This window comes from Sinocyclocheilus rhinocerous, unplaced genomic scaffold (assembly GCF_001515625.1).
Source record: "Sinocyclocheilus rhinocerous isolate Xijiao unplaced genomic scaffold, SAMN03320098_v1.1 scaffold1603, whole genome shotgun sequence".
Taxonomy (NCBI): domain Eukaryota; kingdom Metazoa; phylum Chordata; class Actinopteri; order Cypriniformes; family Cyprinidae; genus Sinocyclocheilus; species Sinocyclocheilus rhinocerous.
Genome location: NW_015623880.1, coordinates 235744 through 253712, shown reverse-complemented (window position 1 = coordinate 253712; position 17969 = coordinate 235744). Strand labels below are relative to the sequence as shown.

General features: G+C 37.0%; 1 protein-coding gene across 2 annotated transcripts in view; it reads left to right on the top strand.

Annotated features, from left to right (window-relative positions):
• The first annotated feature begins 3164 nt into the window (after positions 1-3164).
• Positions 3165-17969, top strand: part of LOC107737315 (transcription regulator protein BACH2-like) — a 127949-nt gene continuing 113144 nt past the window's right edge. The window contains exon 1 of one of the 2 annotated variants that reach the window (XM_016548803.1): positions 3165-3307. Coding sequence is in view for 1 of the 2 variants with exons in the window: in XM_016548786.1 (XP_016404272.1) it covers positions 16114-16179 (66 nt within the window). In the remaining variant the exon portion in view is untranslated. Of the gene's footprint in view, positions 3308-15957; positions 16180-17969 lie in introns of those variants that run through there. The other variant, XM_016548786.1, reaches the window with a different exon arrangement.

Genomic DNA, 17969 nt, shown 5'->3' with positions numbered 1-17969 from the left:
ATATTTATCTTCAGCATGCTGTTCTTTTGAACTTAATATTCATCAAAGAATCCTCTAAAAACAATGTATCACAAAAATATTAAGCAACAACTGTTTTCAACATTGATAATATTATAATTATATTATATGCATATAATGCATATTATAATGATTTCTGAAGGATCATGTGACACTGAAGACTGGAGTAATGGCTGCTGAAAATTCAGCTTTGCCATCACAGGAATAAATTACAATTTTAAAATATATTCAAACAGAAAACCGCTATTTTAAATTGTATATGTATATGCATGTATGAATATATACCTTCTACCCCTATATATAATATGCATACATATACATGTCAGTACTTGTCCACTGTCTTGCTGGAGGAGGTTCAGAGAAATTCATTCCGCAAGCGCTCCATTTGAGCCTTAAATATGACAATGTGTTGAAGTGGTAATTGCAGAGGGAAGTTTCAGAGCTTTTTGTTTGTTTAAGCTGCAGTGGGGCCACTTTCTCTCACTAGGTTAGTTAATAAAATAAAAGGTCCCATCCAAAATGCAAAGTCTACATTATATCTACATTATATCTCGCTTGTTCTCCCTATATCTACCTGTCTGTTTGTCAGATAGAATGGTGGTGGGAATCAGAAGTCCCATGACTTTGATGATCTGCCTTAAATCACTCAGTCACTCAATCTGACGGCGCGGTGGGGCCCCTGGGAGAAGACCACAGGGAAAGGTCAGTGGCTTTTCATATGTGGACATTGAGTCCTTGTAAATGTTTCTTGTGCAACAGTCAACACCATAAATGACTGGTCTGATCCTTCAGTAAAAGACAAATAAGAATATTTTATATGCATATAAACTGGAACAGTGTGGGAGATTATGTTTAAATTATTTTGCATGTGAATCACTATAATAACTTTAATATTCTTCAGAGCACTAAATGGTGTTCTTATAGTGTAAAGAAAAGGGTAACTTGATAATTAGGCTAAGTTCACATATTTCATAGCCAGAAGAAGCAATAGTGTTTGTTTTTTTAATGCATTTTGTATTTCTTTTTTAAATTCAGCTTTATATGACTCTACTGGACTGTTTCTTGTATATGCTTAATCCCACATTGAGACAGGGAGCCCTGAATTATAAAATAAGAAAAACAAATTAACTGTCTGTGGCTGCTAGATAATTCATAATTACATGCATGTTCCCTAGGGGAAGGATTCTACACTAGAAATGAGAATATTTTCAGCTGAAACGCTCTTGCGCAAACAGTAGGATGGTTTGGCACAAAACATGCTGGAATTAGGAGCTGTGATCCCCAGGTAGACTGCATATACAAAGTCATCTCACTTTAGGTGCAAGTACTTGGTTGTTTAAAAAAAATCAATATAGCCTATTGTTGTTATTGTTATTGCATTAAAAGTGACTGTTATATTATGTTTTTGAGGGGGCTGTGTGTTCTTGTTTTGTTTTTTGCACTTTTGTGCAGTATGTTGGGTTTGAACACCTAGTTCAAAACCTTCTGTCCCCCAGACTAAAATGTTAGCATTTTCATATTTTTATACAAATATATAAATGCAATAAATCCACACTGGCATACATGAATTCAATAGTCAACTATATAATGAAGGTATATTTTAACTGAAAGGTTGAACATTCACAGGACAAGTGCATTTTTCATGAATGACAGGCCAAGTCACATTTGCTTTATCTTACAAATGTATTGATAATAATATTTGTTGGCCAAAACGTGTATTTAATGTTTTCACATTTTTGTAAGTTATCTTTTAAGTAGTGCTTTCAAACGATTAATCGCAATTAATCGTATCCAAAATAAAAGTTTTTGTTTACATAATATATGTGTACTGTACTGTGTATATTTATTATGTATATATAAATACACACACATACAGTATATAATTTGAAAATATTTAAATGTATATACATTTATATATTTATATTCTTATATTTTATATTATATATAAATATATTTAATATATAAAAATAATTTTTTTTCTTAAATATATACATGCATGTATTTGCATTTATATATACATAATAAATATACACAGTATACACGCATATATTATGTAAACAAAAACTTTTATTTTGGATGCGATTAATCACAATTAATCGTTTGACAGCACTATTTTTAAGTTATTTTAGATGCATGAATTGTTCGTTTTTCCTTCTTTTTTATAATCAAAAGTTGTCAGTGTGTTTACAGAACTGTATATTTTTTCCTAGACAATAACAGTGGAAATGTTCAATTTCTTTTTTTTGTAGCCAAAACCTTAAGGTATGCGCCAAAATATGAATTAACTTTCAAAAAATAAACCTACACTGAGAAATATTCACATGTAAAATGTTCAACTTTTTAAAAATAAAAACAAATCATTATTTAAAAATAAATTTTCTGAATAAACTAATTTGATATTACAAAATTGAAATACACCATATTAAAAAGGTATGTGCCTATACGGAAACTGAAAAAAATAACCATAAACTAATATATTTCTCAGTTTAGGTTTATATTTCAGTGCAATCACAGCACAGTAGTCATAGAATGTGACTTAAAAAAAAAGAAACCTACACTGAGAAATATGTAAAAAACTAAATAATAAATAACAAATACAAATCTAAAATATTTTTGAGTAAGCAAATTTGATATTACAAAAAGTTAAATTACAGCATAGTAGAAAACTATGTAATGTTCATAATGACCAGGTCAGTAGCCTGTTCAATCCACACATTTCAAACGGCCAGTCAGTTTCAATTTGTATGTATTGTCCTTTGAAGTTTTTCAGTCTGTCCTCGTCTAGGCTCAGCCTGTACTCGTGAAACTGGCTTCGGAACACACACATCGACTGTCCCCGCCACTCTAATTCGCGAACCGCGGCTGTGCACATATTTGGAGTAAGGTGTCTTGCCGCTGGAGGCAGCAACGCAATGCGCAGCGCGCGCTATGTTGTGAATGAGGGATGGGATGACGTCAGTGCGCGAATGTCAACAATGTAGCGATTGAGAGTAGGCGTTTCATTTGAGTGTAACAAACAGAGGAGAAGGAGCCGCATGCTGTAGAGATCACCACACACACACATTTACATACATACACACATTTTTATAAACACTTTTACAACCATAAACGTGCTTTTTTCCTCCTAAAGAAAAAGAAATATTGAAAGAGTGCACCGCAAAACGTGATCTCCCTGCAGCCCGGGGGCTTTAGGAGTCTGCAAGGAAGTCATCATGTGAAAAAAAAACAACATATATTTGCTAAACGGACAAAAGGGCTGGATCACAAGGAAAAAAAAGCTAGGCTGAAGGTGAGTTGCATGATTATTTTTGCTCGATGCGTGTGTGCGTTACATGTGATTCGTCTGTCGTAAATGGAAACGGAGCGCCAAACTTGTGTTTTTGAGTGGGCTATTTCACAGCTACCAGGTACTTGGAGGATATGTGTCACAAAATATTGGCAAATATCACAGAAGGGGAAAAACTCGACCGCATGCCTACTTGGGTTTTCTTCAGCTGAAAACAAGCTCCTTTTAAACGTAAGATTACCACATCCTGTTGTGCAGCAGTGACAATAGTTAGAGTGTGTTTGCTAGTAGTGGGATGCACTGCGATCCCGGGGGGAGGAGGGGTCAGGCATGGCTCGTTTTCGCTTAAAGAAAAGAAGTTGTCACTCGGCCTTGACCGATCATAACAACGACGGAGACCACCGGTGTAGATTCCCGCCTCCTTTTCTTCCTATTGAATGGATAGGTTAAGAAATAAAGAGGGTTGCAATCGTTTAATAATTATCGCAACGGTTAATATTATTAACATAATATGATTTGTATTTTTTTGCCGTAATGATTACCCAGTTACTATATTTTATACAAATATGCACGAGGGTTTAATCTAGAGAGCAGGGGCTGCATATCAGCTCATCGCTGATTCAAAGAGCAATCGGATAAAAATACACGGCTGTTCGGAAAATGTGCTTACTGCAGTGGGTTGTAAAAATGGGAAGCAAGCTGTCTTTGTTCTGCGCAGCATATCTCTGATGTAAACCACAGCCACTGCATTGGACACTGATTAATTCCCATAAAATCAGCAGAATATTTGCTGTGTAAGGGACGGCGAGCCTTATTTGAATCAGCAGCCAATGCAAACGTCTCGACTACCATTTAAAGGAACGAGGGACCGTTTTCAGCGCGCGCGCTGGAATGCTGGATCTCCGGTCTTCATAAAGCAACCGATGAACTTCCCTCAGTGATGCAGGTGTTTCGCATTAAGTTCAATAGTTGACTAATGCAACTAATTTAACGGACACCAGCAGAGGTGGATGAAATAAGCGCGAGCGTTCGGGAATGTGGTGTCATACTTCTCTTTCTGCTATTGTATGACGCTGGAGCGTATTTTTGGTGCAGAAGTTTATGTGGATAGGTTATAAGTTGTTATGAATTAGTTGGTGGTTTTATTTCCCAGATTTAAATCACCAATTCCCGCTTATGCTTTAATAAAGACACTTAATAATAATGTAAATGATTTAGATAGGCTAGATATAGTATAGATATAGATAGATTTTGTGCTGAGAATCCTGGACGATAATAAATAACGATAATAAATAGGCTACACTCATATTTTTATAGGATTCCCAACACAGTCAGTTCATTTAATTAATTAATTAATTCCGGTTATTCTGTGAGTGAGATGACAGGCGTCTGAATGAATCAATGTTATGAGGGCATTTGAAATGAGGTGATGCAGCAGTTTGAGCTGCGCGTACATTCCTTTGTCTGCGGCGCTATTGAACCATCCAGGATATTTTTCCTTTGCCCCAGATACATGACAGACTGAAACGTTCAACCGTCACCATGTCTTTGCTGCATATTTGTGCATCAATTTCGAATTTTAAATACATTTCCTATCGCCCTAATAATAGCCTATTAATAGGATCGCTTTGTTAACACTTGTTTCTTTGATGAAACTGTTTACACTTGCGCCCTCCCCCTTCTAAGCGTTCAAGGTAAACTGTAGCAAACCATAGCTAACGAAACCTACGTTATTGTCTTATTTGAAATGAATGTGATTTTAGGTTTGTAAATTGATTTGAATATATAGAAACACGTGCAAAATCTCGTGTTGCAGATATGACGCCATGTTTTTTTTTTTTTACAGTCTCATGTGTTCAAGCTCAACACTGTCCCTCCCCTGATGGAGATCACAGATATCCATTTTGCATCAGCAGATGTCTTAAAGTGATAGTTCTTTAAAATTCAGTAATCATTGACATTTACTCTAATTGTTCACTTTCTTCTTTTCGTGGAACACAAAAGGAGATGTTAGGTAGAATGACAGGCTCAGTCACTCACCATTCACTATCGTTGCATCTTTTTTGCATCACACAGTGAAAGTGCATGGTGACTGAGGCTGTCATTGTGCCTAAAATCTTCTTTTGTGTCTAACAGAACGAGGTCCTATGGGTTTTGATTGCATGTAAATGATGCAAACTGAAGCTTAACAAGCCTAACTTTAGTAAATGCAACAAATATTTGTGTAGCACTATAGGTCTGTGGTTTAAGGTAAATTTACCTGAAGTGTATGCTGATCAGTCTATTAGAACATATTTGCATACATAAAAAATATGTGTGCTCTTTATTCTGGGTTTTACATCTTTTAGATGCCATGGACCTCTAAATATGATTATCCTTTTTGCATCCTTTTGCAAAATGTAATAAGTTACTGAATATATTTTGATGAAAAAAGCCCCAATTTTTATACTGTGAAAAATTACTATTATAAATATGTGGAAAATATTGTGTGAAAAATACATTACATTATTACATACATTGCATTATATTACATTGCATTATTATGTTTTTTTCTACTTGTTGTAATGCTGTACTGTTAGTTGTATTATTTATTCAAGTAGATGTATTTAATTTATTTTAATCAACTTTTAATAGATTTTACTTTATTATTAGTAGTAGTATTTATATTAGTATATATTTCTATTATTATATATTAGTATTTCTTATTTATTTATTCAGTTTAATCTTATTATTTATTTGTTTTTACATTTTTTAAAGCATTTTTTCGAAACTTTTTCATGGACCCCCAAACACCCCGGACCCTAATTTGAAAACCCCTGTTACCATACATAAATCTCCTCCTATCCCATGTAATGTAAGCTGTCTTGTTGAATTTGAACAGATGTACATTTTCTTATATGGAAAGAAAGTGAGTGCAAAAAAAGCCCATGTCAGCACTCATAATAAAATCATATTCTCAGGGAGGATGAGTCTGTCTGACCTGAGTCTGCAGCGCAATTAACAGCTTCATTAAGATCCCCCGCCATTCCTAATATTCCACCCTCAGCGTGTTCTCTCTGCAAGTCATTCTCTCATGATTTGCTTTCTTGCTCACTTCTGATCAGTCAAATTTATTATAGACTTAGAATTAGGATTAATTATTAATCGCATGCAAATTCTGTAAATGAACGAATTATTGTATTATTTTGATTCTTATGATCTTTTAAGAAAATGTCCGAATATACTCCATTCAAGATCACGTAACAGTTTAACAGCAGTTTTTTTGTCCAGGCGTTCTCATGCTGATGATTCATGAACTGACAGGCATTAAGAATATTTTTTCTATGGAGCCTATCCCAGTGTCGTTGATTGTTTTGGATGGCATTGAGTAACTAGAGTAGGAAAATATACCAGTATTTCACATCAACCTCATTAATGCCTAATGATTGATATTGGATTAAGTCGATTTTAAACTCTCATGCATCATAGTACTGGAACAGCAGTGTTCTGGTACATTTAAGATTTTACAAGTTTTAGCATTTCTTATCTCCCGCCCGTTTAAATAAGCCCACCAGTAAAGCTCTTCACAGAGAATAAGAGCCTTGAGTATGAAAACATGTTCCCATAGCTGTCCCACGTCAGCACTAAGGCATGTTTGACCGAGTTCCAGCCTCTGAGAGGGGGAAAAAGGAAAAGAGAGATTGAGAGAGCAAGCTGAGCCATTTAAGTTCAGACAGGGCTTTTTTTCTGTTCTCACATGGCATTTTGGGTGGCAGTGAGTGATTGGCATCATCAGTCACTGCGCAGTGAGCGTGTCTGTAATGGCACACAAACCCGCAGACAGTGTTCGGCCTCATCAGTGTTTGTGCCAAGGCAAATCTCACTGGCTGTTGCCACAGGCCAAATCCTGATTGGACTGTTTTGTTCTAGGATTTTTGGGATTGCCTGCTTGTGTTGTTACCTTAGTCAGATTATAAATCAGTTAATCTGGGTAAAACTGTCTCATTTTAAAGTTTTGACTCGCCACTGTCATGCAGTGCTCTTAAATTGTGTTAAAATTCAAAGAAAAAAACAAATAAATAAAAATGATTGACAGGCCGGTCCACATCTGGCCTGAATTGAGCTCCAGTTAAAAACAACAAGCGCAAACGAGCAGGAAGTTTATGGGTGGAATAGTGGAAGCGTTCAACTCAATGGAAGCCCATAAAAACCACACCAGGAATTCCGTAACAATCAACAGTCTCTCCGGCCCACAGCAGCGTGCGGAAACAGAATTCCACTCGGAGCGCTGAATTAACACAATTACCGTCACGTTCGGATCATTGCTTTTTAAACTCCTTCTTTGTGGGAGTTCTGTTTTAAGCTGAATCGAGGGATTTATGTGTGTGGTTTATTAATGGATGACGTGTGTCTGTCGGATTTTCGGTGCTTCCTCCTGGCGGCGTCAGCTCTGAGCGAGCAGTAAACACACAGCACAGCTGCTGTTTTGATACTGTCAGCCTCTCTCGCACATAGTAAACCTCTCCCGTTCTGCTCTCTTTCTCATTGATCCTTTTCTCAATGTACACTAGAGTTCAAAAGTTTAGGGTCAGTGAGATTTTTTTTTTTACATTTCTTTAGTAAATTAATACTTTAACTAAGCAAGGATGCAATAAATTGATCAAAAGTGATAGTAAATACATTTAGAAAGATTTCTGTTTCAAAATAAATGCTGTTCTTTTGAACTTTTTATCCATCCAAGAATCCTGAAAAAGTGTATCACTAAAAATAATAAGCAGCTCAACTGTTTTTAATTTCAGTAATGATAAGAAATGTTTCTCGAGCACTAAATCAGCATATTAGAATGATTTCTGAAGGATCATGTGACACTGAAGACTGGAGTAATGACTGCTGAAAATTCAGGTTTGTCATGTAATAATAATTTGTAATAATATTTCACAATATTATCTGTAGTTTGTATCAAATAAATGCAGCCTTTGTGAGCATAAGAGACAACTTATATGAACTTACATGAAAACTTATATGAATGGTGTATGATCAGATATATTATTGATTGGAGTTGTTCTGAGACTCAAATAAAGGTAATTTAGGTCCACTAGTGATATTTGTCATAATCAGTGTTGCTTAATTATTTAATTTTATATTCAAGTCATTATGAATTGTTTCTTAATTTAATATTGTGGCCGTGTAGGACTGTAAAAGCAGTTGTAGTGTTGTTCTAACTATGTCAAGAGAAAAATGGAAACTAGCCGTACCTGTTTGAATAACAACGAGGGGCGAAATGCAGTTTCATATATTTTCTTTTTTAAATCAAGCTAATAAGTGTTATAGTTTACTCAGCTGTCGCTCTTTTTATTTACAGAGCACATCATCTGCAGTCATTTGTTATTTTGTTCCTGTTTCTGTGGCAGGTATTTACCGCAAAGTTGTTTGCCATTGTGAAACTATGCTGTTTCAATTTACGGCAAGTTTGGTTTCACCGTTTGAGCGTGTTGCCCTGCAGGTTTTAAAGTATGCTTGTGTATGTGCACATGCTTACAGTACCTGTACATGTTTGATATTATTTCTGATTCATTTTTTTTCCACCATACTGGCCAGAATTTTCATATAAAAATTATTTGTATCTTTAAAAAAAAAAAAAAAAAAAAAGTTCTAGTCTAAAATGCTGTGGCAGAAATCATGCATTTGCATGTCCAGTTGAGTCACACCTTCGGCATAATATTTACTTTAAAATGAATGTCTGTCATCATCTTACCCATCCTTATGTCTGTCCAAACCGGTATGACTTTTTCCTGTGGAACAAAATTTCAAAGCTGCTTTTTTCATACAGCAAATGTGCATGGTGATCACTATATATTATTACAATTTAAAATAACCATTTTCTATTTTAATATATTATAAAATTAAATTGATTCCTGTGATGACAAAACTGAATTTTCATCAGCCATTACTCCAGTCTTTAGTGTCACATGATCCTTCAGAAATCATTGTTAATATGCTGATTTGGTGCTCAGGAAATATATCTTATCATCACAGCTGAAAATAGTTTTGCTGCTTAATATTTTTTGTAGAAAAAGTGATACATTTTGCTCATGATTGTTTGATGAACACAAAGTTCAAAAGAACAGCATTTATTTGAAATAGACATATTTTGTAACATTATAAATGTCTTAAAGGGATAGTTCACGGAAACAGCGTATCCGTGTGACGCAGCTGACACAGAACAACATGCGAACAGTGGATACTCTCCAAAATGGCGCTACAGGGTGATGCAGAGGAGATGAATTGAATAAAGTCGTTTTTTTTTCTTTTGCGCACAAAAAGTCTTCTCGTAGCTTCATATAATTACGGTTGAACCCCTGGAGAGTGTGTGTCTGAACCCCGAACGTTATCAGGAAGGCTATTCCAGAGTTTGGGAGCCAAATGCGAAAAAGCTCTACCTCCTTTAGTGGACTTTGCTATCCTAGGTACTACCAAAAGTCCAGAGTTTTGCGACCTTAGGCAGCGTGATGGATTGTAGCGTGGTAGAAGACTAGTTAGGTACGCAGGAGCTAACCCATTTTCTCCTCCAACTTCATAATCGTCCGACATTGTTTTACCTTTTTTTGTAAAGAGCGTTTGACTTTCTTTGCACGTTTGCTTTGTAAACACTGGGTCGGTACTTCCGCTTACCTCACATGTGACCTTTCCAACGTGACTGTGTAATGCGTGAAGTCGAGCTAGTGCAAGATGAGCATCTGTGGTTAAAATGTATATACATTTTTATTTTTTTAAGAAAATTACCAATCATTTCACTAGATAATAACCTTATTCCTCGGCTGGAATCATGTAGAGCCCTTTGAAGCTGCACTGAAACTGCAATTTGGACCTTCAGCCCGTTGGTCCCCATTGAAGTCCATTATATGGAGAAAAATCCTGGAATGTTTTCCTCAAAAACCTTAATTTCTTTGCGGCTGAAGAAAGAAAGACATGAGCATCTTGGATGACAGTGGGGTGAGTAAATTATCAGGAAATGTTTATTCTGGAAGTGAACTAATCATTTAATGCATCCTGGCTGAATAAAAGTATTAATTTCTTTCCGCCCATATAAGTCTAAAGCTAAGTGCGTCTCCTCTTGGAGATTTCTGTGGATGACTCATCCTGTGTGTGTGGGGTGTGTGTGTGTTTGTTCTGCGGTTAAATTTGGATCTGTCATCCCTGTCAGAATATTCATGCCTGCAGCTGCTGAGTCACATGTGCGCTGCAACTGGAGAACCCTGGAGAAAGGCAGACCACTATCACGCTGTTCCATCTTTCAGACTTGTTTGGTTAATTTCACTGTACTTTGCATGCTCATTCATGTAACTGTTCTTTACTCTGCAGTCTGCAGCTCATTCATTCTCACACTCTCCATGTGCCAGACATCCTCTCCTCATCTCCTTTGCATTCCCCTTAGAGTGGGAGTTTAAACCAATAGAAAGTTTAGATCAAAGTGAGGCTGACTCAGTCTGTCCTATTTGTGATAGAGCAGTTAGGCTCAGCATACAGCTCATACTGTGCTGCTGACTCACCGACGATAGAACGGTTAGGTCCAACAGGTGGCTCGCTCCCATTAGAGCTGTTAGGTCCAACTGGTAGCCCTCAAAGATTCCACATCATAGGAAGCGTATATGTATAGTCTTAAAGACACTGCAGCCGACACCGGAAACAAGTCTGTATCTATCGCATCATATGTCTTAACAGGAGGTGAAGAGGGAAATTTACCCACCCAACTTTGCACACAGCCTACACAAAGTGCTACTCAATGGTTGGCTAAAATAAATGTGTTGAAAAGGAGTTGAGAATGTAGTGTTTTTTTGTTTTTTGGGGGGTTAAACTTGATTTATCTCTGTTATCTCTATTGTTTGTGGATGTAAAGCCCAAGAGATGCAACTGTTACAATGACACACATATTATAAATTAAACATTGTTTTACACAACAGTCATTTGTAATTTTAGGGATTTTGACTATTACAATTTATATTAATTTAAACATTTCATTGTATATTACATTATTTTAGCACAAAGATTTATATTAAGAATGTATATTTAATTACATTTAATTGTAAACGTTATATTTTAATTTATATTTAAATGCACACCATTCAAAAATGCTAATACTACCATTTAAAAGTTTGGAGTCTGCAAGATTTTTTTTATGTTTTTGAAAGAAGTCTCTTATGCTCACCAAGGCTGCATTTATTTTATATAATAAAAAATACAATAAAAACAGTAATATTGTGAAAAATTATTACAATTTAAAACGTTTTCTATTTGAATATATTTTAAATTATTAAAAATGTATTCCTGCGATGCAAGTGCCATAATTCAAAGTCTTCAGTGCCATATGATCCTTCAGAAATCATTTTAATATGCTCATTTGATGCTGGAGAAGCATTTCTTATTATTATTTGTTAAATAACAGTTGTGCTGCTTAATATTTTTTGTAGAAACAGTAATAATACACTTTTTTTTCATAAATTCTTTCCTGAATAAAAAGTTCATAAGTTTTTAAGAGTTTGTAAGATTTTTACTTTTTATCAGTTTAATGCATCCTTGTTGATTAATAATATTAATTAAGTTATTAAAAGTATCCATTTCTTTCAAAAAACCTTACTGACCCCAAACTTTTAAATGGTAGCATATTTAAATTATATATTTAAAAGTATGTTTTTTTAACAATGTATTTAACATTGCAGGGTATTCTAAATGAACAGATTTTGTCTAGCAAAGTTAACTTCTACAGAAATCCCCTGGCCAGTATGCAGGGTGCAGTGTACAGGTGCATCTCAATAAATTAGAATGTCGTGGAAAAGTTCATTTATTTCAGTAATTCAACTCAAATTGTGAAACTCGTGTATTAAATAAATCCAATGCACACAGACTGAAGTGAAGAACTGGACTGTTGCCCAGTGGTCCAAAGTCCTTTTTTCAGATGAGAGCAAGTTTTGTATTTCATTTGGAAACCAAGGTCTTAGAGTCTGGAGGAAGGGTGGAGAAGCTCATAGCCCACGTTGCTTGAAGTCCAGTGTTAAGTTTCCAGAGTCTGTGATGATTTGGGGTGCAATGTCATCTGCTGGTGTTGGTCCATTGTGTTTTTTGAAAACCAACGTCACTGCACCCGTTTACCAAGAAATTTTGGAGCACTTCATGCTTCCTTCTGCTGACCAGCTTTTTGAAGATGCTGATTTCATTTTCCAGCAGGATTTGGCACCTGCCCACACTGCCAAAAGCATCAAAAGTTGGTTAAATGACCATGGTGTTGGTGTGCTTGACTGGCCAGCAAACTCACCAGACCTGAACCCCGTAGAGAATCTATGGGGTATTGTCAAGAGGAAAATGAGAAACAAGAGACCAAAATATGCAGATGAGCTGAAGGCCACTGTCAAAGAAACCTGGGCTTCCATACCACCTCAGCAGTGCCACAAACTGATCACCTCCATGCCACGCTGAATTGAGGCAGTAATTAAAGCAAATGGAGCCCCTACCAAGTATTGAGTACATGTACAGTATATGAACATACTTTCCAGAAGGCCAACATTTCACTAAAAATGTTTTTTTTATTGGTTTTATTTTATTGGTTTTTGTTAAATGTGAGCCAAAATCATCACAATTAAAAGAACCAAACACTTAAACTACTTCAGTCTGTGTGCATTGAATTTATTTAATACACGAGTTTCACAATTTGAGTTGAATTACTGAAATAAATGAACTTTTCCACGACATTCTAATTTATTGAGATGCACCTGTACATTAGTAGGCACCATGGGAATTGGAAACAGCTTGTGCAGTGTCACTGGATCTCAGTTTGCAATTCTCCCTCTCTTTTTCACACTCTTAACTGTTCCAGCATTATTTATGTGCTGATGTGCTGCTGCTGTCTGCAGAAATCTCCAGGCCACCTTATCAATGCTTGGCTGCTCCGAAGCCTTAAGCTCAGAGTTCTTCAGTGCTTCTCTCTCCAGAAACGACAAACAGGCAATCAGTGACCTGAGTGAAGCAGGCAGGAGTGTCTTAACTGCCTGCAAAACAGCCACTCCAAGTGCTGCAGTGAATGTAGGCCAGGCACAGCCTCAGGCAATTACACAGACACACAATCTTATATACATTATATACATGGACAAACTGTCACACACACATAAATCAAAATGGTTTCACACCACAATAGGACTAAGGAAACCTGCGCGGGAGGGCAGGGGTGTCACTGGCCTGTGTCGGTACAGATGAGTCATATGCAGTGTGCTGTGTCAATATTGATGCTCAGTCTAAATATAACCTACACACCATACCACAAAACTTACTAAAGCACATACACACACACTAGAGCCGCCCAGCCTGGAAAATATGTTTGTTGTGCCTTTTTTTTTACCTATTTCCCCCCATCTGTCAGGATGACGCTGTTGAATGCTTTCCTGTATATTTTAGCATATATGAAAAAAAGGGGAAATGTTGCTATGAATGTTTCATGCCCTTACACATTTATGTGAATGGTTCAGAATTGGAGATTAATGCCCATCTGGATATGTGTGCCAGCAGAAGTCAGATTTATACAAGTGTCAATGTTTTTTCTCCTCTCCATAAGTGCGTCATTGGATGCTCTGTCGAGGCTTATCCCAGGTGAACATACCACAGCTATGCTGTCAAAACCTCCGCTTCACACTCTTCGTTAGAGAAAAGGTTTTGAGTTGGATTGAAAAAACAAAAGAGACAGTTCCTGTATTTTGGCAGCTTCATTTTCGGATTCCTTAGCGTTGCAGCCAACCATAACTTGCAAAAAAATTTGGATGTTTTTGACCTCTCTCTCTCTCTCTCTCTCTCTCTTTCTTTTTCTTCATTACTCCATATGGGATTGCTGTATGGGACAGCAGTAATTTAAAACAATGTCGGCTTAGAGCCTGAATGAACTGTGTCTCAGGCATGCTTGATACTAAACTTCCAGCCAAGGTCAATTTCTTTCCCCCTCTGCCATTTTTCCCCCTATTTTCTGGATGGGAAAAAGTAACTTGAGTCCACAAGAGTGGAAGGTATTTAAAACAATCAGCGGATTCCTGGTAAGTGGGTGAGATCATTGTTTTAGAGAGAGACAGCAAGTAAAAAGAGATTGGGAGCGAGGGATGGAGGGCAGTGGGGGTGCCCCCTGTGTGTCAAGTTGTTTTCAGTTTGCCAGAGCGACTCAGCAGTCGGAGGGAATGCTGGCTCTGGCAAAGGTCAGAATTCCTCCCAGACTGATTTATTTGTATTGCTTTGCACTTCAGAACGAAGAACAAAACATTCTTATTGTGTGCGTGGAGGTTGTTGTACACCGCAGTCTATTGGAAACATCTGTGGATGATGAACGCTTATATGAATAATCATGAATAAATAATAATCCTTCAGCAGAGGTCAGCGCAAACAAGTCAGCGGTGTTTAACACTCTAGAGGAGTGATGAATGGATTAACCTCTGGTTGTACAGCTTTCATCACTGGTTTTGGTTTTAATAAAATGTTCATTTCAAATTTTGTGTGTGTATGAAAACATATATATTTTTCTTGGATTTACTACTTAACACTAGAAGTGGCAGACAGCTTCAATAGTTTAATAAAAACAGGGACCACCTGCACTGTAAAAAAATGATTTAGTGATTTCTGATTTAAAATAGTTTCTACACCAATCTGTTTTCAGTTTAACACTCCAGATCTGGGGGGGGGGGGTCCATAGTTTTATGTAGTCTGTGACACTGGCTCATTTAGGTTCATTAGCTAAAAGTATTATTGTATTTTTATTTATTTCAGACTAATACATTTAGCTAATGAACCTAAATGAGCCAGTGTTCTTAAGCTGGTAAAGTTCAACCTGAACAGTGACTCATAACAGACATACTTTATTAAACAGAAACATTTGATCAAAAATGTTAACACAATTAGTTCAGTGTCATTCACTTATTAATGTTTGTAGATTTGGTTGAATCATGTTGGTTGTTGGTGTTTTTTGGTCAATTCTAATAATATTATAAAAACAACTTATTTTATTAATTCTTTTTAAAATAATGAATGAATGGTGAGGACCATCTTATATCTGATGTAAAACAAAATTCTGTGAAAACAGGTTTTTTTTTTTTATCAGCTAGACCGTTTGCAGACCACACTCGCTTTTATTCGTTTTAGAATTTCATTTGTTTTTATCCCATTATGATTTCAATACTCATCAGTGACATGTTAACTTAGTAGTAACCTGAAAAACAACAGTTTATTGTCTGAGAGGCATTTTACGGTCTCTGGAGTAAATTACTGATTTGTGGGGCACTGAGGTGTGAATGAATAAAAACAAGTATGATATGTGGTTTTAGTCTTTGTGCAGCTGGAGGTGTGTAAGTGTGTGTGCATCCTGTGAGACTCGCACAGGTGGTGAGGGGGAGGGGTAAGAGGTGGGCGTAGAGCAGCAGGGGTGGCGTGACCACTTCCTGTCTCAAATGTACAGTAAATCGGTCGTGTCTTTACCAAATCAACACCGTGCACCAGTGGTGGCTTTACGCTGCCTGACAGAAACCTCTTATTGGCTGAGCTCTTGCAGTGTGGCTTGTAGAAAGACTTTTCTTTGTTCTGTCTTTATTTGCGTAGAGATGTGTTTGCGGTGTCTTAAAGGAGAACGATACCAACAGTTTATTACAACGCGTGTGTTAGCGTGACAGAGGTGGAGCTTACTCCACACAGAGAGACGTTCTTCTCTTTGGAGGCCTGTGCTGTCGACCCTGAAAACCCAGCCGAAAACTGTTGCTGGCGCTGCACCACAACATGCTTCTCAATCCCACAGTCACACAGGAGCATCTCAGCGCATGCTAACACTCGGAGCTGTCATCGTCACCTCCCGTCAGAGCAGTCAAACAATGGAACAGACCACTGTGAGTGATCAAATTTGAGTTGAATTTCATGGTTTTTGCTTTTACACCTCAATGCATGTACATAAAAGATGGGCGCCTTGTTCTGTCAGGCTGTATCACCAGGTTTAGGATTGCTATCTTGTTTTGTTGGATGTGTTTGCAAGTCAGAAAGACTTAAGACATTGTCAGATTTTATATAGACCCAGCAGCCTTAAAAGATCATGGAAGTGGATCACGTTCACAGAGGTATCAGGTCAGTTGTGGGGCGGGTAAATGTTTGACAGGTGTCCTCAAACGTCCCTCCAAACCTCCAGTAGTCCTCTTGTAGAGCTTGAATGAAACAACCTGCAATCTTGCAAAAAAATCTCTATTAAACATTGCATATCTAGTGTTTAGTTTCAGTTAGGAAGTCTGCCATTTTGAAGAGAGGGCACTTCGAGTGCGAAATTGCACCAATAAAAAATAGATTCGTTAAAAGTGTTGTTTTTCTACTCTAGTTCACGTACTTCCATTTCTGAAGTCTCTTGCAAAGGAAATAAAGCTTCCTTTTCACAGTTTCCTCTCCAGGTGCTGCAAATATCAACCGTATCAATAAATATCAAGCCGCAAACTGACTGCAGTTTTAACTCGATATAGAAAAACAACTTTCATTGTAGCTGAATTCCTGCCAGAAGGTTCAATCTAATTGTGACAGCATCATAGTACCTTGTCTCTTTCTTTCCCTGAACATTCAGACATATATTCCAGTTTAACTTTTAATATGGTGAAGCGGCTTTCGTTGCTGTGAGAGGAAAAGATTTGAACATTCTGAAATGTGACTCTGAAATCCTTGAGTGAACGGCCTCACATGAACCTTGTGTGGATGTAAAGTCAAGCCTCATATCCTGTCTTCATTAGAGGACTATTAAAGAGGACAAAGGAAAGATCTGTCTCAGGGTCACAGACTTACACGGGTAAAGCTGCTGGTTATTCAGCCTAGAAAGTTCTTAGGTATGACATGTTGGAGAGCAGATTTCTCGGCATAATGCAGGCCAGAAAGGCACAATCCCATGATTTTTGCTTGAGGAGAAGAACTTATGCAGATCTCCTGATGTTGTCAATGTCAGCCATGCCACACCAAAAAAGTGACAAAAAGTGGAATCCAGATGTTTGAGGCCACTAGTGAAAATGCTTCTGTTTTGCATTTTTTCTAATTAAATACAAAATGTTTCAGCGCAAATCATATTCATTTCAGAATGTCTTAGTATTTGGTTCAACCCTCTTTTGCTTTAATGACAGCAGCACTCCACAAGCTTGTCATTCCTGATGATAATCATGTTCTTCAGCATGATCTGTGATGATCCAAAGAACATCTTGAGCTTCAGTGGAAGAACATCTGACCATCTGTACAAAGAGTCACATGATCCATGTCTTCTTTGATTAGTGACCTAGAAATAGTTTATAATAATTTTTCCCATTTTACGGCATTGCATTCCTTTGTTTAAAGGGGTCATGTGATGTTGCTAAAAATAACATTATTTGGTGTATTTGGTGTAATGCAATGTGTTTATGCGGTTTAAGGTTAAAAAAACACATTATTTTCCACATAATGTACATTATTGTTTCTCCTCTATGCCCTGCCTTTCTGAAACGCGTCGATTTTTACAAAGCTCATCGTTCTGAAATTATGTCCTCTTTTGGAAGGCCAAACAAAGTAGTTTCGCTTTCACAACGAAACACACAGCGGCTTGAGTGGGCGGCGGCCGGCGGATTCAACGAAGGAGGTTGATGTATTTCCTCAGCGACCAGCACGGATCAGCTCTAGGCATGAC